This window comes from Takifugu flavidus, chromosome 20, assembly GCF_003711565.1.
Source record: "Takifugu flavidus isolate HTHZ2018 chromosome 20, ASM371156v2, whole genome shotgun sequence".
Classification (NCBI taxonomy): domain Eukaryota; kingdom Metazoa; phylum Chordata; class Actinopteri; order Tetraodontiformes; family Tetraodontidae; genus Takifugu; species Takifugu flavidus.
Window position 1 is genome coordinate 4,763,893 of NC_079539.1, and position 23,288 is coordinate 4,787,180.

General features: G+C 43.1%; 3 protein-coding genes across 5 annotated transcripts; 1 reads left to right on the forward strand and 2 right to left on the reverse strand.

Moving 5' to 3' along the window:
- Positions 1-16: 16 nt before the first annotated feature.
- On the forward strand, positions 17-5,316 carry LOC130517131 (neuropeptide FF receptor 2-like). The gene is made up of 4 exons (XM_057018789.1): positions 17-1,305; positions 1,962-2,259; positions 2,337-2,436; positions 2,787-5,316. Exons 1-4 carry the CDS (start codon positions 1,075-1,077, stop codon positions 3,661-3,663), a joined length of 1,506 nt encoding a protein of 501 aa, XP_056874769.1. The 5' UTR covers positions 17-1,074; the 3' UTR covers positions 3,664-5,316.
- A 1,614-nt stretch (positions 5,317-6,930) lies between these two features.
- Positions 6,931-11,751, reverse strand: LOC130517545 (probable global transcription activator SNF2L2). Of its 3 annotated transcripts, none has more exons than XM_057019487.1 (6): positions 11,431-11,751; positions 9,648-9,937; positions 8,862-8,967; positions 8,103-8,204; positions 7,860-8,004; positions 6,931-7,726 (listed from the first exon to the last, which is right to left on the reverse strand). In XM_057019487.1, the coding sequence occupies exons 1-6, from the start codon at positions 11,584-11,586 to the stop codon at positions 7,596-7,598; spliced, it is 930 nt and encodes a 309-aa protein (XP_056875467.1). In that variant the 5' UTR covers positions 11,587-11,751; the 3' UTR covers positions 6,931-7,595. The 3 variants fall into 3 exon arrangements, with proteins under 3 accessions (XP_056875467.1, XP_056875468.1, XP_056875469.1); XM_057019488.1 differs by having other exon boundaries at positions 9,648-9,877; positions 11,431-11,748; XM_057019489.1 differs by lacking the exon at positions 11,431-11,751 and adding an exon at positions 10,808-11,385 and having other exon boundaries at positions 9,648-9,877.
- Positions 11,752-15,983: 4,232 nt separating this feature from the next.
- kank1b (KN motif and ankyrin repeat domains 1b) lies at positions 15,984-22,636 on the reverse strand. The gene is made up of 10 exons (XM_057019621.1): positions 22,612-22,636; positions 19,048-21,372; positions 18,805-18,945; positions 18,293-18,401; positions 18,042-18,215; positions 17,878-17,965; positions 17,051-17,270; positions 16,804-16,946; positions 16,454-16,654; positions 15,984-16,350 (listed from the first exon to the last, which is right to left on the reverse strand). The coding sequence occupies exons 1-10, from the start codon at positions 22,634-22,636 to the stop codon at positions 16,225-16,227; spliced, it is 3,552 nt and encodes a 1,183-aa protein (XP_056875601.1). The 3' UTR covers positions 15,984-16,224.
- Positions 22,637-23,288: the final 652 nt, after the last annotated feature.

Sequence of the window (23,288 nt, forward strand, 5' to 3'; positions counted from 1 at the left end):
TCTGTGTGTCTGTGTGTGTGTGTGTGTTTTAACTCTTTGCGTAAGCCCATGTGTGCAAGAGGGCCTTTTGACTTCATCCTGTGCCAGAACGGAGAGATTATGGTGGCAGACGTGGATTATTTAGCTTTCTTTGTAATGGGCTCAGTTGCGTGAGAGCAGCGAGCGGGCGTGGCCGTCATCACTTTCACCTTTAAGCGCTCGAGTCGAGCAGCGATGAAAAGAAGCTGCATAGTTTCCACGATCACAGGGGCACCTCTAATTGCCTTATTACTGCTAATCACTTTATCACTGCCATGAAGGGGTGGAGAGGGGGGCAACAATTAGCTCCTGGCGTAGCAGGTACGAGATTAAATAACATCGGTACGTTTCTCTGTGATTAAGTTCAATGGAAGTGTTCCCTCTGTTATTACATTATTACGAGAGGCAAGCTGACAGAAGATGGCACACACTCTGTGGATGGAGGGTCAATGCTGTGGTCCATAAAAATCCCCCCCCCCCCCCCAAAGGGGGAAATGCAAGAATATTTGATGTCATAATGATGATTGATGTTATACTGTTAAGGTGCATCTAAAAAAACAAAAAGCATGATGTCAGAGGCGTGCAGCCCTGATCCGACTGATCAGTTAATCAATGAAGGCCATCATAATGTGTCACAGCCGGTGGTTCCTGACATGAAAGATCCCTCCTCTTGATCTCCAGCTCCATAGGTTTGCACTGACCCTCAGACCCACCGACCTCCTCACTTTTATCTATGGGACAACAAACCATGACTAAGGGTGAGTCCGGTCCTGCTCAAGTCCCCCCCCTTACAATAATCTCTGCCCTTCTATAAAGTGCCCGGAGACGATCTGGATTGTTGGAGATGCTCTATCAATAAGGTGGAATTGAACTGAGTTGTAAAATGACCAAGAAGCTCCACAGAAATCAGTCTCTTATCTCCCCCTGGCTGCCTCCATCATTAATTCTTACATTCCCTCTGGTTTTAACCACGTGCAAAAGAGCTCATTTGCCCTGTTCTCTGTGTGTGCATCTACAGTATAACACTAGCAAGTTACACTGTCTTTAATTTACACAATGCTGGGGAGATGCAGCTCCCCCAGCACATGTCAGCACATCCCTCCTGAGTCCAACTGGTGTCGTCTCACTCATCTGGTAACAATCAGCATCTCCACCGGCAGGAGCCTGGCAGACGGTCTGAGCTCCGTCAGCAGCACAGCCACACAGGGACCAGAGCATGTCTACGACAGGGGAAGGGAGGATCTTCTCTCACATGGACGCGCGCCGTCGCTAACATTCAACTCTAAGGTAAGGGGAAAAAATGATTGAATGTTTGAAGAGTAGCGGGATTTTTTTTTCTCACTGGACTGAATCTGGTGGGTGGACAAGAAAACATGTTTTAGCTGTTAACAGTTTTGAAGAGGGAGAAACCCAATAATTGCAAATTGAATGACACAAAGTGTGCTCCCAGAGCTTTTCAACATTATGAATACAATAACGATCGCTGACATCTGTAATAAGCCACATTCATGTCGGTTACAGAAATAGTTTCAATCATGTTGCAAAGACCCGCAAAGCGCTAATTTCAACATTTGAGTTCAAGTGGTTTTCATCTCAAGTGTGAAAATGCCATAAATTTAGGGGAAAAAAACTGAAAGTAATTCAGCCATTTACTTGCATTATAATAGGTGCAGATGTGGGGATGCAGTTTGTTTTGTTTTTTTAAAATTCCCACCAAACTAGAGGTTTTAAATTTGAGAGCGGCCAGCATGTTTGTGTCAGGAAAATATGCACCAGTAAACACCAAAGTGGACCGAATCGTCCCACAAACCCAAAAAACTGAATTAGACTATTGTTTTTGATGTCATTTGCTGGCTTTGATCTCTTTACTCACGCTGTGTGCTGGGTTTATTCACCCAATGATGATAGCGCCATCTATGGTTCTTCACCTCTCACCCATCCAGAGCAGAACCATGAATCTAACTGTCAACGGCACCTCGGTCGGAAACCCGTCGACCCAGCAGAACATCACCTATGTGGATTTTTACCTCCACAAGCCGCCTGTGGCCGCAGTCTTCACCATCTCCTACCTCCTCATTTTCCTGGTGTGCATGGTGGGAAACGGCGTGGTGTGTTTCATCGTGGTGCGCAGCAAAAACATGCGCACGGTCACCAATCTGTTCATTCTCAACCTCGCTATCAGCGACCTGTTGGTCGGCATCTTCTGCATGCCAACAACCCTGGTGGACAACATCATAACAGGTGAGAATATGTTCCCTTTGGCCATCAAACAATCTGCTTTTCCTCAGTTTGACTTTTTTCCAACTCTTTCTTGACAGGGTGGCCATTTGGCAGCGTGGTGTGTAAAATAAGCGGTATGGTTCAAGGAATATCCGTGTCAGCATCTGTGTTCACGCTTGTGGCGATAGCTGTCGACAGGTGAGTGGAGATTTTTACTATATACAAAAAAAGGACGCCAACGTGCCTTGAGCGCCCTCTAGTGATGGGGAGTAGTATAACAAATTAAAAACCCAAAGGTTTTTCTTGAGTTACAGATGTGCTCAAAAACTTTCCATCAACACTGAGCAAAACTTTGGGTTGAATGATGTAACCGTAGTAAGATGGTAGCACCCGTATTTTGATTTCCACTGGTTTCATTTTTGCACAGTAGCAACATATCAGATTGAAAATTAGTGGATGTAAATGGAGATTTGATTTAGGTAAATGCGCCTGTGAGCAGGTGGAAGGTTCTACGCTTTTACACATGTCTTCCATCACTTTTGTGCCAGGTTCCGCTGCATTGTCTACCCTTTCAAGCAGAAACTCACCATCGCCAACTCCAAGCTCATCATTGTCATTATATGGGTGCTGGCCGTGTTCATCATGTGTCCCTCTGGAGTCATGCTACAGGTCACAAAGGAGCAGATGGTACGAATAATCATCGGCGAGGACAACGACTCGCGCCCCTTCTACTGGTGCAGAGAAAACTGGCCCAGTCAGGAGATGCGAAAGGTCTACACCACCGTCCTCTTCACTAACATCTACCTTGCCCCTCTCAGCCTCATCGTCATCATGTATGCCCGCATTGGCTTCACCCTCTCCAAGAGCATCGCCCCTTTTGCAAGAGGGAGCGGGAACGCTTCTCAGGAAGGTGTCAGCAACCACAAATCGACCGGAGAGGGGCGCCACACAACATCAAGGAAGAAGACCAGGGTGATCGTGATGCTTGTGGTTGTGGCGCTGCTCTTCATCTTATCCTGGCTCCCTCTGTGGACCCTGATGATGCTCAGCGACTATGCCAGCCTGACGGAGCACCAGCATCGGGTCATTAACATTTATGTTTATCCATTTGCCCACTGGTTGGCCTTTTTCAACAGCAGCATCAATCCCATCATTTACGGTTTCTTCAATGAAAACTTCCGCAGAGGCTTTCAGGCTGCCTTCAAGTTCCAGCTGTGCTCGTCCAACAGTGAGCGCAAACTGGCCTATTCCCTCCGTATCCGGGGGCGCGCCATGAGCCCGGTCCAGCCCGTGACCTTTCGTAGATCAGGCTCAAGACTGAGATCAAGGTTGGAGAGGACCAGGAAGGACTCAAGTCAGGAAGAAGGTGAAAGGAAAGAACAGGGTCTCATTCTGGAGGAGCTGGAAAAGGTGTCCTCAATTTAGACTGAAATGGAGATACACTGGATTTAAGGTGTAGTTTACAGACATGCAAGGAAGGAAGGAAGGAAGGAAGGAAGCCTTTATTGGTCACATATATATTGAATTGGCCTATATATCACCTGAAAGTAGGAGGGGGCAGCTATTTTCTGGTGCCTGAGCAGCTACGAGTGCAGACTCCCTACCAACTTCTTGAGGTTGGGACTTGAACCGGTAACTCCCCGGTTCCCAAAACCAAGTCCTGGACCCACAAGCCACTGTCACCAAATCCAACTCGGTCCAACTCATGCTGCGAAAATTACAGACTGAGTAATTGTTCCCAAGTTTATCCAAGAGTTAAATAAAACTCCATCTTTTCCCCCAGTACTGCCTAACAAAAAAGATGACCTGCAGATCAAAGAACTGCAGAGATACGGTTGCAAGATTTATTGATGGCAACAGCAACACATTTGTTCAGTCATGGTAAATGAATCCAAATCTTATCAGTTCTGTGGAGATGGTGCAATATTTTGTCACTGGTAACAAATGTGCTGCAATCATGACAGACGGGGTGACACTCGTGTTGAATGCAACCGAACATTCAGAGTTTAGACTATCAGATCTCTCTGTGAAAGGAAACCAATTGTGGATAGTAAATATTATGTGTCTGCCCTTTTTTGACATTTAATTCACAAGATTTTTAGCTTTCCTTCAAAATCTGGTATTGCTACAGCGGAACTTTTGTCTAAGAGCTGTTCGTAAAGTTTGATATTCAGTTCGAGTTTCATTCAGAATTTTATTTTTTTAAAATAGCATGAATCTGTTTTTACACATAAGTAGCATTTGTGGTTCTTCCATTTAATTGTATCTTCTCTACATCGCTTCTATAGTTTTATATCGTCAGTGGCTAGAGTGGTGTAAAGGTTAAAGGTGAAATATTTGTAAAGATTTAATGATGATGGAGGTCTTGCACAGCCTGCCAACATCTGTTTAAACAGCGTATGATCTGCAAAAATATTATCAAGTATAAGCATGGCAAGCACTTGATGTTGATGTGTGCTTTGTGGACCAAACTTTAGCAGATTTTAGGGACGTGTTCATCTGTTACTTCATACGTTCTCTCTGTTTTCTGCAGTATTCTGCCGAAATGTCTGTGGCCCACAGAGATTTCTTCATTGTTCATCGTGTGTTTTTGAAAAATCTCTGATCCAGAACACTGATATAAGGTGAGAGGAAGTCAGACCTCACGTTGACATTAAACCGAGGTGCGAGGCTGTGATAGTGGTCATATTTCACCGTCATCTGCTCATTTTCACTTTCTGAAGGGTTAGATTTGGAGCCATGGTGGTGCAGCAGTGGGTATTTGTGTCATGGAGATAGTCTATGGCAACCTGAGTGGTGCACAATGCAGATCACTAATTCTGTTTAAAGGACACTGATTATCACAGGAGAACGTTGCGCCGCAGCTGCCTCGAACTGTCAGTCCCTGAACCTATGTATGTATGTGGAGCAAATGTGTGATTGTATTTTAGCATTTTAAATGTCCTTTTGGCTTCACAGTGATATTTGTACTAAAACATGGTTCAAGAATGTTTTACTAGTGCTGCTAAATGCTTACAAGTAACTTACCAGACAGTTTGTTGATCTAAAATAAAATAATAAAAATGGGTGTTTCCACAATAGACTGTGAATATTATTTCCTAATAGAACTGCTGTTATGTTGCATGAATTTTCAACCTTTTTAAGTCCACGATATGTTAACGTAAAGACACATTTAGGGTAAAATCTATGCGTAATGCAAGTATGCCATTTAATTTATGATCAGTGCCCATCTTTTCTTTAAATGAAATGACCTGTAATGTATGTTGATTTTTGAAATATTAATGACATTTAGGAATGAGATACATACAAAGATATAAAGATGATAAAAATCTGGAAACTCCTGGTTAACAGTGACAGAAGGCACTTGTGTCCATAGTGTCCTTATAACCTGACTAAGTGTCTCTATTAATATGTTGCAAATGGAATAACCTTCAGTCATGACCAAGAGGATGCATATATTATCTTGTGCACTCTAAAGGGATTGAAACCTTAAAATAAGACCTATCTGGGGTTATTATCACACCCTCCTATGATTCCTCCTTCCTTGACCTTTCAAGCACATCTCATTTGCAATCGTTGCCTGTTCGGGCTCATATATGATGGGTTTTTTTCTCCCACCTCTGTGTCTCCTTGCAGAATATAGATTTTTGCATATCCATAAAAGATCATTTTATTTTAACACTCTTGTCTCGACATCTAAGATCTGAAGTGCACACGTAGAGCAGCTCTCATGAATTAAGATGCAATAATACAGCGTAGAAATATATAGACATGGTACTTTCACATGTAAAATTAATGTAACCTTAGAATATCTCTCATACTAGAATATTACCATTTTAATGATTTAGAACCTCTCTGTCCTTCCTACCTCCTGCAAACATAATTATACTCATCTGTCTCAAAGCACAGTGTTATCTGCATACAGGGAGGACTTAAAATGGGCAAGATGATAAAAATTTATGAGAAATTTCAAAGACAGATGATTAGAAAAGTGCAAAGATGCAGCAAAGGCTGCGAATCTGCTCCGGCAGCAGACATTTTACAAGTGATTAGTCAAATGTCAACTTATTGATTAAAATGGCTGCATCCTGTGAGTAAAGTGAACACTGAGTGTCTTCTCAGCAGCTTAAAGCTGGGTTCCTCGCCCACTAATCTCCCGAAGCCATTAGTGGGTTCACCTTCAGCTATATCTCTGTGGTTTCTCTCGTGTCGGGTTCATGTGTCATTTTATATGGGATTTTAATCAGGCACATATACAGTACGTGAGACCTTTTTTCCCCAGGGCTATTAAATGTTGGAGCCTACTCCTTTTAGCTGCCCCAGAGTGAATGTGCAGTTAATCTCTGGAGCCTTTTAGTTTTTGACACTCCATTAAATGTTAGAACGTATGTCACAACACTGCAAATGGATTTGTGTACTGATCACCTGATGTTTTACCTGGGGAGTTTCTGCATTAGCCTGAAGGAAGTGAAGGGTCAGGAATAAACACTGGGATTTTCTGAGTGACGTGCTCTCTTTAAGTCTTATCTGAGTATTGTGATTACAAAGTTAGCAGTACAAGTAATACATCTATATTACCAGTGGCTTATTTTCTGCATGCAGCTAGCCCTATTTTTTATGTCTGAAGCAGCATTCCAGAGCTGTATGTGGCAATAGGTTCACATTATTAAACATTCTAATCACCAGTCACTGTTACTTTAAGTTAAAATTTATTTTGAGTTTTTCAGTGTAACATGTTTCCAGGGATTGTCTCAAACAATGATGCCTTCCACATCGAATGCTCCATCATCAAATATAAATGAAAAAAATAAAATAAAATAATATATACTGTATATAGGTACTTACCTATACAACCTGTACAATACAGCAACAGACTGTATGGCAGAAGGGTTACAAATGTTAATACCCTTACCCAAATACCCTTCATTTAAAGAAATCCCATTCCCTCATGTTTTCAAATTTCCTATTTTCACGATGATGGTTATCAAAGACGCGTCACCTCTGAATATTCACAGGTTCTGAAAGTTTACAGTGTTTTTTTGTTTTCTTTAAAAATACCTCTGCGTGTGCTTCAGCTCAACATGGTCATCAACATCGCTGTAGCAGAGATTAAAAAAAACCAACAACAGCAACAAAAACATGCTCGCAGACATATGAAAATAGTTCACATGATCATATATGTGGAATAAAACAGCAAATTGAAACTTTTTACAGAACAGGGGAGAGAACTACAGGGACAAACATTGGGGTAAATAGGGAAAAGAAATAAAATAGGATGGCAATTGACCAAAGATGAAAGGAAATACAAAAGAAATCTTTCTGGGGATGAAAGAGAATAGAAACGGGGGTCCTTCATTTCAGCCTTCATCCTTTGCGGTGTTATCCTCTACATCTTTATCACTGCCTAAATGAGTGTGACGCCTCTTGTCGGTGGGATTTCTGTTTCTCTCCTCATTTGCTTTCTTTATCTGGCCTGGTTGCGGTTTCCCTGGTTACAAAGAAGGAAAAAAAGTCCAATGAAATGCAGAATCACAAAACAATCATTTCAAAGACAACCTCGCAATATTTGTCTTTGTCTTTCCGTTTTTTTCTTCTTCTTGCTTTTGTCCACTGAGGCTCACCCGCTGATGGGGCGAACTGGTCTCCAGCCTCCCCACCATTATCGCTGTGACTGGTGCTAACGGTCTCTTTCTGCTGCTCGTTTGTGACAATCCTCTGCCTCGCGCTCTCAAACACGGACTTGATGACGATTGAATCCTCGTAGATCTGTGGTTGTAGATAGACACACACACACACGCCCAGTGTTGACCTTCATCCATTTACCTCTGCGAACATCAGAGACGAGCCCGAAAGAGAATCTTCACCTGAGAGCCCTCCAGGTTATAAGTCTGGGCATTGTGGCACAGGAGGTAAATGTCTTTTTCCAAATCCCCCACGCTTCTGTACTTGTGATTGCGTACGCGTTCCTGTGAAGCAGAGGGTCAGCGGCATGAACTCGGTGTGACCGCTGCACAGTAAAAACTGGTCAAAAGCTTCTAGCAAAAAACACAAGCCAATAAGACAAACTGCACAGGCAGAGCCTGGAGAAACAACCATTATATATTTAATACATAAGTCCTTGTAAAGCTCCACATTTATTTTGCTGCCATCTTGGACGTGCAAGCTTTTATCCGGACAACCAACAGTAAAAAGCAATAAAAACAGGTTTCTGCTCAAAAGCACCTGGCAACAGTTCCTATCTAATTATCTATGCATCATTGAATGAACAAGCCAAATTTTTATTTTCAGACCTTTGCAATTTTCTGCAACATTTTGTCATCTCTCACAAAAAGGCTCATTTTTAGACCTGCGTATTTTAAGGATGATGTCAGCAATTGATGCAATTGTTGCATTTATAGTGAGGATGATTGAATTCTGCCTCAAAGTAGTGTCTGTGGTTCATTCCCCCAATGAACTGTCAATCGTGCAGAATCCTGGGTTTGTTTTAGTCATTTCTGTAATTTGTTTCCCCAGTTCTGCTTTCTCTGATGATGCCATTTCCTTATTGGCCTTTCTTTCTCTCATTGCTTAGCAGAACGGGACGCCAAGACGGCGTGGTCTCCTTGCAATTCAGTGGCTCTTACCCTGATCCTTCTGAAGTCTACGGGCTTTCGGATCAGCTCATAGTACTCGGGTACTTCTTTCTTAGAGGGAAGCTGCACAAATCCTTTACTGATCTGCCGACCCAACCTGGAAACACATCATTAGCACATTAGCGTTTGTTAAACTCAATTTTTAAACGTATAGTTGACAAAACCGATTATGCAACAGTCACTTAAATGGATTAATTGGTAGAATCTGATCTTAAAAAGAACTCAAAGAGAGCAGATATGGACCCTGCACATTGGGTGACATTGGTTCTAAAAATATACAATATGGTATAATATGGTTTAATAAACCAAAATCTCTCCTGAGTGTCGTTGCTTAATGTGAAGTAATGACAAGATGGTGTTAACAACTATTAATCATTTTGATGCACAGTAAGTTATAACATGCTGATTTTGAAACAAAGTCATCAATATGTTTTTTATTGTAGCAATACAGGGAGATCAACATGCAAATATATGTTGCGCGAGTGTCCGTCACCATGGTAACTAATGGATGAAATATATCGCTGCCTGGAGATTTCATTTGAGGGAAATATGCAATGTTAGTTATCAAAGAAGCTACAGTAAAGATGATGTCAGCTTCACTAAACCAGAGTGATGATTTTCATTTACAGCCTAAAATACTGGGAAGGTTCAGAAGCCAATGGCTGAGGGACGTTTTTACATTTGTTCTCCAAAGGATGGCTGCTTGTGAAAACACATTTTTTCTTATTTATCTTGTCTGCATCATGAACACGGGGTTGCATCACTGAGGGCCCTCACCCATCTTTGTAGTGGATAACCATATCTACCAGCATGCTCAGCGTTCTGGTGAGCTCGGGTGGATTCGGAGGCAGCTTCACAGCTGGCGGGCGACCTCGCTTCCTTTTGACCTTTTCACCCGTTTCCTGTCCGGCCTGCGTCTGTTTCTCCCCATCGTGATCGCTCTTACGCTTCTTCAGACCCACGTCCTCCTCCATCTCCTCCGGGGATCTGACCTCTCCTGTGTCAGGCTGCAAGCAGAGGGAGCGACGGTGGAGACGTGGAATAGGTTCACAGAGGCGAAGGTAACGCTGAATGTGTGCACAGAAACGCCACCTTTTTAATTCCGTACGCTCACAAAATGCCACAACTTACTGATTAGCAGCACTGGTTGGAATTCAATATGTCAGGATTTCTGAGTAGGTCTCTATTAAATTGAAAGGCATCTTATTTACTCATTTCAGCAGCATCTGAATCTAAATGGGTTGGAATGGCCCCGTTGCTGTGCAAATTTAGGGCAGATTATATTATTTACAGGCTTAGAAGTTTGTTTATTGAGATTAAGATGCACATGCCCAATAATGATTCTGCAGCAGTCTGTACACGCCGTCGTATTAGCTCAGAACACAGAAACTGACACATTTTGAGCTGCGTACTGTTGCGTTAGGGTGCATGCAGCATGCTGAATTATTAGCAGCGCTTCCTTTTACAATATCTGCAACAATCGCAATAATTTTTCCCCCGCCACAAAGGCAATTAAAGGCCAAAAATATGAATATGCGTGCAGCCGGAGCAGCTCCAGCAGCAGGATGAGGGAAACAAGGAAAGCCGTGCATTCTAATCCTGACAGAATACTGTAAAATCAATCACACACACACACACACACACACACAACACACACACACACACACACACACACACATACACACACACACACACACACACACATACACAAGCATTCAAATCATATAATAGTCCAGCGCTCGGGAGGATGTTGTCGGCATCTCAAGGACAGAGCCAAAACGCACACTGAAAGCATAATTTGAGCTCCCTATGAATGAGAACCAGAACAATGTAGATTTATTACAGGATGAAAACTGTACAGTAAACACACACACACACACACACACACACGCGCGCGCTTTTATTTGCATGAAAGACATGACAGTTAACAGAGTTACAGGAAGCTTCAACTGAAGAGATGTAACAATAGAAATCCTGCCCATCATTGCCCCGGCTGGGATGTTGGACGTCAAAGCACCAATAGTGTCTCTCTGTCCCTCTCTGAGGGGCTGCAGATCGTTTCAGCGGGATGGAACGGAGGGATGGAGGGATGGAGGGATGGAGGGTAATCCTCAAAGATGCACACCGCTGCTGAGAGCTCGTCTGACTGTGTCGTGTGTGTGTGTGAGGGCATGTGTGCCTCATTCCTCTGCGATCTCCCAACAATCCTGCCTCTTCCCTGACTAATCTGGCATAGATTCCCTCTCATCTGTTACAACACACACCTACACACACGCACACGCCTGCCCTCACACACACGCACACGTATAGAGACAGACAGGCGCTCACACTTTCACAGACCACGGGCAAGAATGAACTCACACTCAGACAGGCACTCGCTGGCGCGCAGACACATAGGAACACACACGCACGCTTACATTCACACACACTCTCTCTCTCACACACACACACACAGACAGCCGCGTTTTCCTTCTTCTATCCATCTCTTCCTCTCTTCCCATGCGGAGAAGGAGAGCCAAGTCCTGAACCGGAGAAGAAAGACATGCAGGAGGATATTTACCTGGCTGCGGTCTGCGGGCTGCTTATCAGGATCGGCTGCAGCTGTGGGGGAGAGAATTAGCAAACCAGCATAGCGGCGAGCTGCTAGTCTCTTCATCAGCTGATCACTCAGAAGCAGAGCCCAGAAGGGGGGAGAAGAAAAGCGCAATGTTTTCATACACAAATCATCGAGCTGGGGGGAAACACGTATGCCAAAGCCATCGCCTGTCTGCAGCTTTCCGAGAGCTTTTTCGTGACTCTGGAAGGCCCAGAGCTGCTGTCTTTCTGCATGTTTTTAATATCGACTGCTGCCAGATGTGCTTTCACTTCCTACCCTGCCATTAAAGTTATCTAAACCACTTTTGCTTGCATCACTGTTCTCCCGCTGATCTTTATAATAATAACAACAATCTAACATTCTTATTATTATTATTATTATTATTATTATTATCGTCATCATTATTATCATTAAAGATATTGATGCATGCAATATTCATGGGATCAACATTAAACGGGTTATTTGATATTTACTTTCCTCTCTTCTAATAAAGGCTAGAAACACAATACAATAAAGGAAAAAAGAAATAAATAAAGTTTCTTAAGTGATTAACATGTTTGTATTTGGTCAATGGAGTAGCGCCACCTATGGGTGCAATGTCTTGATCTTTGTGTTTCTGGGAAGAATTTGAGAAGATTTTGTAATCACTGCTGTAAAATCTAATTTTCTAAGAAAAAAATGAAGAAGAAGAGCAGCATCCTCCTTCCTAATGAAAGAGAATGAAACACCCAAAGGAAGATAAAAGAAGCCTGTGTTCAATTTTACCGTCGCTAAATGAAGTGAAGGTCCGGAGAGAGTGAAGCTCAGAGAGGCTCAGAATTACGACGGGTTCTATCATTTTTCCTAAAGACGACAGGAATATATACGAATATTAAAGAAAAACTTCAGATCCCAGTTTGGTGCCACGTTTGCATGGCATCCAAACTAAATGCCAATTTGTCAGACCATGAAAATTTACATTTTTTTCTCTTTTTTATTTATTCTAATTAGTCACGTTGGAGGATGGAAATGTCCAGAGAAATTGATTTTCATGTCAGGCACATGATTTGTCTGTGGTCCTGCATGTTCACTGAAGCTCCTTTTGTCTTGACACGGCTCGGGCTGCTCAGCATGATGCCCAAAGATCGGAGGTGAAATAACATTGGGCGATGAGTAAATTACAGACATTAACTCAAGTGGTTCAAAACTATATCAGTTGTATATTATGTTTGATATTGAAACAAGCCTGTTCGGACAAATACAAGTCTATCTGAGATCTGTTGAATTTATCATCCATGTTGGGACTTTAACTGTCTTGGATTTTATGATAGTTAATATCAGAATTCTGAGGCAACAGGAAAACTGCCTCTGGAAGACAGAGCTGCTGACCAGTGAGCGATGGTAGTGATAACGATGGTCTTTTTCATAGCTGGAGTCATATCCCAGAACATCTGGTTTCTATGAATCGTCGCTTGCGCAGCATTTTAATCTGAAAGACAGGAAATGACTGCATATGCAGTAAAAAGCGAGAAAAAAACTAAAAAGACTGTGTCACATGTTCTCCAAATCAGGTCAAACTAATAATCACCACGAGCTCACTGCTCTCTTGAGCAGGACTGTGGGGGCAGGAATTCAAATAAATAAAAACAAGAAGTTTGAAACCAGTTTAGTTAGTGGTCATTATCTTTGCCTGGCGTATTTTATAAACAGTGTAGGTATATTGGCTGTGGGTAATGTAATTTGATAAGTGATACATCATCAAACTCAAAATCATGAGAAAACAAGAAACAAGTTGGTTCACTTTATTTAATTTTTTGGTGTTTCCAAGGACTCATTTTTATTTTATTTATGTTCCGAGAGCTGCTTGTTGCAAAAGAGAATGCTTGTTGCGAAAGAGAATGAAAACAGCAGACTGTTTCCATGGTAACTGCAAATTGTTAACTGTGGACCTCCTGTAGCATTGTTTTATAGTGCTTTTGGAGCTCAGACATGGGCTAACTCCTCAGTAACATGATGCATGACATCTTAAAATTAGTTTCCATTAAAAAATAAATCAAAGCAGACAAGAAAACAAAGCTACATGTTTCATTAATCAGCATCCTCATGCAAACCCAAAGTGTGTTAAAACACTCAAGTTCAGACGAATTTCAGAATTTCTGGGTTTCCCCGCATTTACCGTCTTTTAAAGAACAGCTCAGAGGAGACAATTGTGGTTAAGCAGAATAAGAGTGACTGTTCCTTGCAAACATGGCACCTGATTGCTGTGGGTCTGTCTCAGGGTCATTGGAAGCTGGATCGGGAGTCCAGACATTCGCTACTATCAATTTTGTGCCAAATATCTGTGATTGGTGCCTCTCTGATCTATTTTATTCTGGCTTTTTCCAGCCCACTGGACGGCCCACCCCTTTTTAAGCATGGTCTTCCTTATAGTTTTCTGCATGATGGAATGTTCACGTCTTAGTAGGTCACCCTGGTCTGTTTTCTTGTTATAGTCAACTTGGTTAACTCATCATGTGGATTCTGTCTCTGAATTACTTATACCACGGTATCCAACCGGTGTATGACGCCGATATCAAGAAAACGAAAGCAGATAATTCCGCTGTAATCCCACTTGATTGGATGCGGTGGATTGAAGAAAGGCCGCGGTCAAAATAGTACCCACTGCGCTCGACAGTTGTACTGAAAATATTTTGTCTCCCACTGGCAGTTTTCCGCTGCGGTCTCCTGTCCTGAAGGTGGCGGTAGTGTGCGTCCACCGCGGTCTGACGCCCGCTTTTATAATTAAAACAAGTTACGAAAGGACGAGCTCTGCAAGAAGGGCGACTGTGAGTTTGTGTTGTATTCCTTACAAGTTTATAACAGCTGTGTCTTTCATGTCATCCGGATCAAAACTAACGTTTCCATACTGCTTCTAGATTCACATTACCGCTCAGACCGAGAGTTGTCACCATTTAAGGCAAAGCGCGTCCCACCTGCTCTTGCAGGTTATTTTTGGCTGTCAAGTCTATTTCGTATGTTTATGTTCTCATACTCAGCTGTTTTATGCTATATATAGTTCAATTTAAATATTCTGTTCGTTTCTAGAAGAGTAACCGCATTAATTGGTCTAGAAATTATTTGAGAAGAAACTCAGAATAGTACAATTTTAAAAAACTTGTTACATTCCTGCAACAAAATGATGTGTTTTATTAATATAGTGTTCCCAAGGTAAATATGTGCACCAGGCAAAACAGCACAACATGATGCATGCCTTTGTTATTCATGTGATAACAGATACAATTGCACTAAAAAAATGCATTTGTGTTCACCCATTGCAACACCTTTTGTTTTTGTTTAACACGCAGCATTTAGGAGCAGAGCAATCAGTTTATTGAAAGTGTATTTAGACTTGTGGGACTTCATTTTGCCCCTTGAGACTCAACATTGACTGCAGTGGCTCTGTTGTGCATTAAGCGGGCAGACAGTAATTAGATGGCTCACGATAGCTCAAATGCCACTCTTGTAGTGGGCTTTGGGTATGGAACCGGGCCAGATATATAAATAACTGTGATTAATTATTAAACTGTATTGATGTGTTTGTGTGTAAGTAAACATTAACTTTAGGGGATCAACTTAAATAAAAAATTCTAAAACTTGTATTTGCTTCAGGCTTATGGAACCCTGACAACTACTGCTTGGATCCAAGTAGACACTGACTGGAATATATTAAAATATGAAATATGATCAAGCATCAAGATCTGAGCGGGTTTGACATGGGCCAAATTGTGATGGCTAGACAATTGGGTCAGAGCGTCTCCAAAACAGCAGACTTGTGGGGTGTTCCCAGGCTGCAGTGGTCAGTATTTATAAAGAGTTGTCCAAGGAAGGAACAATGGTGAACCAGCGAGGTAGCGGGAGGCCAAGGCTCTCTGATGAACACGGGGAACAAAGTGAACCAACAGATGAGTTAGCGTAGCTCTGATTATTAAAGAGGCTGATACTGGTTCTGATAGAGAGGTGTCAGACCAGTGACAGAGCCCAGTCTGACCGCTGTCCATTGCCAAACGCACCAACAGTGGGCACATGAGCATCAGAACTGGACCAAGGAAGAATGGAAAAAGGCTTTGTGATCCTTTGAATTGCTGGGAAACCTTGTGTCCTGCTATCATGGTGTTTACTTGGCCTCCAAATCCCCCAGATCTCAACCTAGACAAGCGCCTGTGCTGGACAAACAAGTCAGATCCACGGAGGCCCCACCTCGCACCTCGCATTACTCAAAGGATCTGCTCCTAACACCTTGGTGTTAGATATCGCAGCACAGCTTCAGTGGTCTCGTGCAGGCCATGCCTCGAAGGGTCAGGGCTGTTCTGGCAACAAAACCAACACTGTATTAGATGAGTGGTCATGATGTGATCTACCAAAGAAGAAGAAGACATTGATGTATGGAGGAGGAAGCAACTTGTGAGACAATTTTTACATGTCAATGCAAAGTAAAAACCTTTTAAATGTGATTGAAGTAGTGGAATGGGATATACACTGTGATTAAACGATTTATTAAACCCATTTGATGCCTTTATTTATTCATTTACACATCAGATTTATATAAGATCTTTAGGATTGATACATCTATCTGGTGTTACTTCTTATTATTTATAAAATGTTTGTAGCCGTAAACAACAAAGCAACATTTAAATGTAAGGTCCCATAAGGCCATTAACAAATGTCTCTTATGAACCCAAAAAAATCCAACCTTGTTTTGAATGATTAGAGGCTGAGTTACATAGTATTTGCATCAATAGATTAGTAATGCATGCGTGTCCCAGAGGCCACTGCATGTCCTCTGGAGAAGTTTGCATGTGCATAAAGGAGCACCGCAATATCATTGTGTCCCGCCTCCAGAGCGATGGACAGGGCAGTGCTTTCGTCCTGGAAACATACACAGATGCACATATTCATTTACATGGAACTCGATCATTACATAAAAAATCTCTTTAAGATCCCATCTGTGACTCGCTGTCACCAGACTCACACTGTCCATCAGGGTGGCGTCGCAGTCCGCTTGTGCCAGCAGGAGTCTGACGATGTCTGCGTGGCCGTGCTCGCTTGCACACATCAGTGCAGTGGAGCCCTCGTCATCCTGGAGGTTGACGTCTGCCCCCCGATCCAGAAGGGCCCGGACCATACCCATCCGACCGTGGCTCACTGCTAGCATCAGAGCCGTCTGGCCGGCCTGAATGGACCAGGACCCCGAACACATCAACAGCTCAAGTCTTTGTAATCAAACATACTTGTCTTTGTTGATGTTGCCCGATACTGTATATCTAATCACTGCTTTAACCAGACACGTCCACGTCGGAAGAGCACAACGATCAGACTGACCTGACTGGCTTTGGCATTGACGTCCCCTTTGCTGAAAAGCTGCTCCACGACTCTCATGTCTTCTGGACTTTCCACAGCCGCAAGAGCAGCCAGCATGATGGGCGTGTAGCCTGCTTTGTTCTGGTGATTCACATCACACACATCTGGATAGACCACACAGCACCCATTATAACGTAGAAAGAGAACATACAGTGTTAAGATGAACCTGGTCTTAAGCTATTAACTGCCTCTGACTTTGCTGCTGTACCTGCTTCCAGCATTTTCTGAACGATGCCGAAGTTGGAGTGAGAGACGCTGTAGTGCAGCGCGGTGTTGCCGTTGGCATCAGGCATGTTAGCAATGTGCTGCAAAACGGAGGGTGAAATGCTCCGAAATATAGACAAATAGGTCTCAACTGTGGCTGGAAAAGCTGATTTCTGACTGGACACGGAGAACCACTCCTGCTGGACCGTTTGGAGACAGTCGTACTGCAAACAACACATTCCAAAAAGAACAAAAAGGATGTTTTTTTTTAACCCTGTGTGTTAGTAAATCAACAATTTAAGGCAATTCAAGATCTCCAATCAGCCTTATGTGCACGTTTTGGAATGTAAGAGGAAAACAGTGCACGGAGAAAACCCAGAGAGCATGTAAACTGCTTTAAGGTGGAACTGAAACCGAAAATTTGTTGAGGTGCTAACCGCTGCACCATATTTCAGATGCATTTCAACCATTGTAATTCATGTAATTACAGGGACTTCAGGGACAAAGCACAGCCAAGGATGGACAGGAAATGGTCGTGGAAACCACCTTCAGCCAATCCAAAAAAGACTTTAATTGGCTTTAACTTCCCTACTGTGGTTGCTGCATTGTCATTATTTTTTTCAGAATATGTAGCCTAATTACAAATGTATCTGTCTTCAACTTCAAGAACAATACAAAGACCCCAGTTTGGAGTGGAGGCAGCTACATTTGAACCCAATTATATTAAAAAGTCTTTTTAAAACAGCATGTTCACAGCGAACACTGGTGCAGCGTCTCTCCACACCCATCTAGAAGTGTGCTATTAAAGCTGAGAGGCTCACAATAACTTACCAGTTCCTTGCTGGATAAAGCCGTGCTGTCACCGAGGTGCATCTTCAAAGCCTGACAGGCCAAAAACATCTTTTCGCTCAACTTACACCTAAAGAGGAATATAATGCTGTGGTTTAAGTTCAGACTTTTAAAATGAATACAAGAGGACAACTACAAGACATTACTTTGGTTGTGTTTGTGACCGTGTGCACACTTTGGATGCTTTTGCAGATGCAGCTTTGACCTTTCTGGTTGGCGCAGCATCTCGAGAAGTTTCCTTTATTTTTTTGTTTCCTCTCTTTTCTCCTTCCTCAGCGTTGGCCTTCTCAACAGCGTACGGCTTGTAAGATGGGTTCAGGCTAAAGACAAACCATTTAAATGTTTAATGATGCCGAGTCGATCGATTCTGAGGCAGCAAACTGCTTTAGACATCTACCCTGTGGTCACCCTCAGAAGCTTCAGGTTCCTTCTGGTGCTGCTGCAGCCTTGGTCTCCATTTAGATTCTTTGTTCCAGATTGCAGCATACTGGATTTGGTTTTTTTGCCTGCAAACAGAGATGTAGCAGACAATCATCTGCCACATTTCATTTTGATGTCTTTCTTTAAAGCACAACAGTTCACTCTCAAGAAGACGCAGGGAACGTTCTGTTCCCTTACAAATTTAACAGTCTCTTTTAAGGACAGGGCTCCTCCTTTAGATGCGTAGCCACAAACGGATATTTTTCCTAACCCACATGTCATTCCAAGCATTGCAAAAAAGAATCCCTCAGACAGCAAAACTTGCCAAACCAGAAGCAGCCATTTCCTCCCCAGGAGGTTGGAAGTGGGCGTTGGGAGAGGCCTGAGAGCAAAATAATAGCCGTGTCCCCCCACAAAGACAATGTGATCACGTCTAAATTCTGTGCAACATGAACACGCTGCAATGACACGCACATGTGACATATTCACCTCGCAGAACTGAGGACGTCTGTTCTTCTAACACCTGAATCATTCTTTTCACCTCTGAACCTCTAGTGATGAATGTTTCTGGGTTTAGGTCACATTTAGAGGAGTCTGGTGAACTTTGAGGCGGTGAGTGGCCCGTTCTGACTAGAAAATAAAAACTATTAGTTGTGCTTGTTATAAATTCTATTGTAGCACGCTAACAAATGGAAACATAGTTGTTAAAATGAGCCTGCACTGTTTTGTTACCTGCTGGTTGGATATCTAATGGATGGATTAGTGTGGAAGAGTTGTCTTTGGACAGCTGGTTGCTGCCATTTTCCTGTTGCTGAAGCAAAAACCCGTCTCTGTCATGGCTCTGCTCCTCTTGGATAAAGTCCCCTTGTTCCTTGAGGAGTTTGTGCATCTTTTCTATGTAGTGGTTCAGTTCAGGCTCCCACTGGGGCTTCATCTTGTCCACGGGATGACCAGAGGAAACTGTCAGATCTTGTACCCTCCCCTCTCCTACCCCGATGCTCCTCATCCTGATGGGGTCTGGCAGGTGGGATGGTCCAGAGGCCATGTGTCGGATTTTAAGCCCAACCAGGAAGTTGTCGTTAATGTTAATGAAACCAACACCAGTGTCTCTGGTTACCTTTGACACTTGAGTTTGGAATTGTTTTGAGGCACTTGCACAACCTCCGCAGGACTGGGGGGTACATCTCATATCCTTGGCCAGATTTCCCACTGATACTGTCCTGGTAACGGCCTGAGTGGTGTTGGAGTGCTTGTTTCTGGTGTTAAGGACAGTATTTGTGCTGGAGTCTTTGATGAATGCCTGCACAGTGTTGGTAGAAGAAGAAACTGAAGCGGATGCAGTGTTGGTGCACTGGGAACCCGCCCGGGGTGAAGTCTTTTCCTCACAGACATTCACATGAACAGAACAGTCCCCGCAAGCAACGGAGTTGTACTGTTTTTCTTTCTTGGGTATCAGATCCTGTAGTGGTATTTCTGTGTTGGTTTCTGCATCGCATGGCTTTGTTTCCATCCCCACGCCTTGTGTTATCATCACAATATGATTCCCCACGCTTTTTTCCACCACCTCCACTCGCTCCCTGACTTCCCAGCGGCTCATCAGAACATCTGGCCCTGTGCAAACATCCTTGAGCTCAGGCCTGCAACATATTCCCACAGTCTTCAGCTCAATTTTCACCGCCGAGCTGGCATCCCAGAGCTCCGCAGGACTACCCACACCCTGGTTAGTGGTTGGAGGCCTTGCCTCAGTGCTTGCACCCTTGGTGGACGGCCTGGCAAACGTGGATTTATCTGCTCGGTTCCTCGCACCTGCAGCCTTCAGCTCCAATTTCAGAAGATTCATCTCTGCCTGGAGAGCTGATTCTTTCAACTCTGCTTCCAAGTGAGAAATTCTGTCCTTTAAGGCACCAATTATCAGCTGTTGGGCATCAATCTCAGCATCCCGCTCTGTGTAGATGCCAAGGTGAATCTCCGACACTTCTGTTGAGACGGACCTCGCCTCCACTTGATCTGTGAGAACAGATTTGTTTACTTTTGAAGGTTGGCAGGAGCTCACATGGATCTCTTTATCTTTTTCACTCTGGAGGCTTTGAGGGTTGCATCCCTGCAGACGTGTGCCTGTTGCTTCTGATGCTCTCATTTCCTCGGTCAGCTGCCTGTACTCAGCGCCGTCATTTCTCTCGACATCTTTGAGTCCTCTGTTGAACCCCTCAGCGTCACTCTGGGTCTTGAGTTGAGATGCCAGCTGCCTCTTTTCCTCCTGAAGGACTGAGATCCTGACCTGGAGGATTGGGATGATTTTCACCTGCTCTTCCAGCTCCTTTAGCTTCTGCAAGGCAGCCACCATCTGGTCACGGACATGTTGCAGGTGCGTGGGTCCGAGATTTGGAACTGGGGTGGTTCTGCCGGAGCTCTCTGGGCTCATCCTCAGGCATCCTGTGCTGCCTCTACTGCCCAGAGATGAGCTAAGTTTGGCATGTGTCTCGTTCCCTGCGGCTGTAGATCTGTTGCTGGCTTGATTGTAAGCACCCAGGCCAGTGAAGGGAGAAGCAGAACTAGGGGAGCTTACGCCTCCAAAGCTGGCCAGCCGCTGACGAGGTCGAGGCAGAGGTGCGACCTGGTTCGACACCTCTTGATCTGTCTGTTTGTGGGTCTCCGGAATGGGGGTTTTGGACAGGGATCTGGCTGCAGGCTGAGGCTTTGATTCTTTGGACACCACTGATTCTGACAGATCTTCATTCCTACAGACTTTGCTGTCCGACGATGAGGTATGTGACGGAGGACGTGGGGGTCGGTCTGCGGTCACTGAAGACAGCATACCCAGCAGTCTTGCATCGGACGATGACAGGGATTCTGCAGATTGCCACTGGGTATGTGAGATACTGCCATGTGTCTTTTCCACGTCACTGACGGCCACTCTGGGCCTCCTCCTTAGACTTAAACGCTTAATTGTGGCGCTGTGCTGAAGCCCTTCCAAACACTTGAGGTTGTCCACCTCTGCTTGATAAATGCAGTGAACTCCAGTGCACTGAAGAGGACGCCACCCCTCTGTGCTTTGACCTGTTAGGTGAAAGTTGAATGATTATACTTTTAACACACTTGCTGATTATAACACTGGAATTGAAGTTAGAACTCTGAACAAAAGTAAGGCTACACAGTGAAATATACCATAAAATGTACGTTTTTGGTAAATATGTTCTCTGTCCTTAGCTTTTCCTTACCTTAAAATGTCACCCTGATCCGAGACGCTCTCGACTCGAGGCCACAGCCTTCCGTATATCATGTCAAAATGTTTTCGACTATATACTCCCACACTAGGAGGAGGGACGAAGGAGGTTTTAGGCAATTGTATAGACGCACTTTCTGGATTCCCTTCCCTGTAAATGGCCTGTCTCTCTTCATAGACTCAACCTACTCTGTAATTACTCCGCAACTTTCCCTCAAAGGCTAAACCATATACTCTTGGCGGGTCGTTCCTTCTGCAGACAGCTATTTCTGCCAGCTAACACACAAAAACAAAAGAAATCTTATTCTTACAAAGTTATAAAACAGCAAGAACTGTACAGCATATACAGTTTTCTATAAAAGTATATATCTGTATTTATTTATCTGCATCTGTATCTGTAATTGCATAAAAGAACATGTAAATTATATAATATACAGCAACTATGTGCTAATATTTTAGATGTAGTAAGTAATAGCAATAATTACCTGAGCCATTTTAAAAAAATCTTCCTGCCTTGAGTCATGATCCCATCGCAAACATTTAGAAATATTTCCGTAGCTCCAGTTTTAACTTCAAATAGACCTAGAAATACAAGGCAAAAAGACGCATTTGCAACACTCATTAGCCTCAGCTGTACTTGTAGTTCTTCCTGCATCACTTTTTCTCCCTGGTTTGAGGTCTGGCCATCAACAGCTAACCTTACAATGCCTGCATAAAGGAAATGCAACACCAGACCAGTGCATACAGTTAATTCTGCAAAAGTGTGCTGCAGTGACTGACCACGACGTGCTGCCATATCACTTTCTCATTAGTAAGTGCATTCTGTGTGCCAGTGTGCAGCCTTCAAGGGGAGAGGAGGCTTTTGCAAGGACATTTTTTGAGTTACACATCAAATATTGTCCTGTCTTTAACCAGTTTAAAAGGATGGTTTAAGCATGGACGTCACTGATGCTGTGGTATATGTAAAACTCTATACTGTATAATATAATATAATATAATATAATATAATATAATATAATATGCAACATTTGTGTATTTAAATTTCCTTTTGTTTTAATATAATAAAAACATACGTGTTACATAGTCTGTAATGGCCATGTACTCTGCATGGCCATGCAGTGTTTTACATTGACCTCTACTACTTGTTATCGAGTATACACATTTTAATTTTTCCTCTATTAACACAGAAATGCGCATTTGTTAGAAGTTGATTCAAATTTAACAACATTCCATTCCGCCATCACTCACCTGGACGGTAGGTGAAGTTCAGCTACGACGCATGCGCACACAAGACTCACTCGGGCGGTCCAGTAAAATATTAATGGTGTGTTTTTGCACATTATTGTTCCACCGTCAGTGTAAGTTACCCCCCCCCCCCCCCCCCCCCCCCATCCATTCTTGCATCGGGTGGCATGATTTCACTGTTTTTGTTTTCAAATGATTCGATCAAAGAAAGAAAGAAAGAAAGAAAGAAAGAAAGAAAAGAAAGAAAGAAAGAAGAAAGAAAGAAAGAAAGAAAGAAAGAAAGAAGAAAGAAAGAAAGAAAGCTCTTTTGTGTACGAATCATGAATACGATCTATCACTGACATCTAGTGGTTAAAATAATCATTGCACTTTAGGCAGCTCAACGTTTAAAGTTACATTTATAAATTAATCTTCATAACGTCCATCTTCGTCGATGCCAACAGAATAGTTTCTACTCTGTCTCTGTGAAATAATCAAATACTTTTGCAATAAATTGCATACAGCG

What these genes read in the sequence shown, in the direction of transcription:
- LOC130517545 (XM_057019487.1), bottom strand. Translation starts at nt 11,586, where the DNA reads ATGAAAACATTGCGCTTTTCTTCTCCCCCCTTCTGGGCTCTGCTTCTG. An exon ending in GTTATCCACTACAAAGATGG is followed by an intron (nt 8,968 to 9,647) that starts GTGAGGGCCCTC and finishes ATGTGTTTCCAG; the next exon opens with GTTGGGTCGGCAGATCAGTA. An exon ending in ATAACCTGGAGGGCTCTCAG is followed by an intron (nt 8,005 to 8,102) that starts GTGAAGATTCTC and finishes CTACAACCACAG; the next exon opens with ATCTACGAGGATTCAATCGT.
- kank1b (XM_057019621.1), bottom strand. Translation starts at nt 22,636, where the DNA reads ATGGCCATTACAGACTATGTAACAC. An exon ending in CTTTATCCAGCAAGGAACTG is followed by an intron (nt 17,271 to 17,877) that starts GTAAGTTATTGT and finishes TGTTGTTTGCAG; the next exon opens with TACGACTGTCTCCAAACGGT. An exon ending in ACGCCACCCTGATGGACAGT is followed by an intron (nt 16,351 to 16,453) that starts GTGAGTCTGGTG and finishes GTATGTTTCCAG; the next exon opens with GACGAAAGCACTGCCCTGTC.
- LOC130517131 (XM_057018789.1), top strand. Translation starts at nt 1,075, where the DNA reads ATGCTGGGGAGATGCAGCTCCCCCAGCACATGTCAGCACATCCCTCCT. An exon ending in CGCTAACATTCAACTCTAAG is followed by an intron (nt 1,306 to 1,961) that starts GTAAGGGGAAAA and finishes TCACCCATCCAG; the next exon opens with AGCAGAACCATGAATCTAAC. An exon ending in GGTGGACAACATCATAACAG is followed by an intron (nt 2,260 to 2,336) that starts GTGAGAATATGT and finishes CTTTCTTGACAG; the next exon opens with GGTGGCCATTTGGCAGCGTG.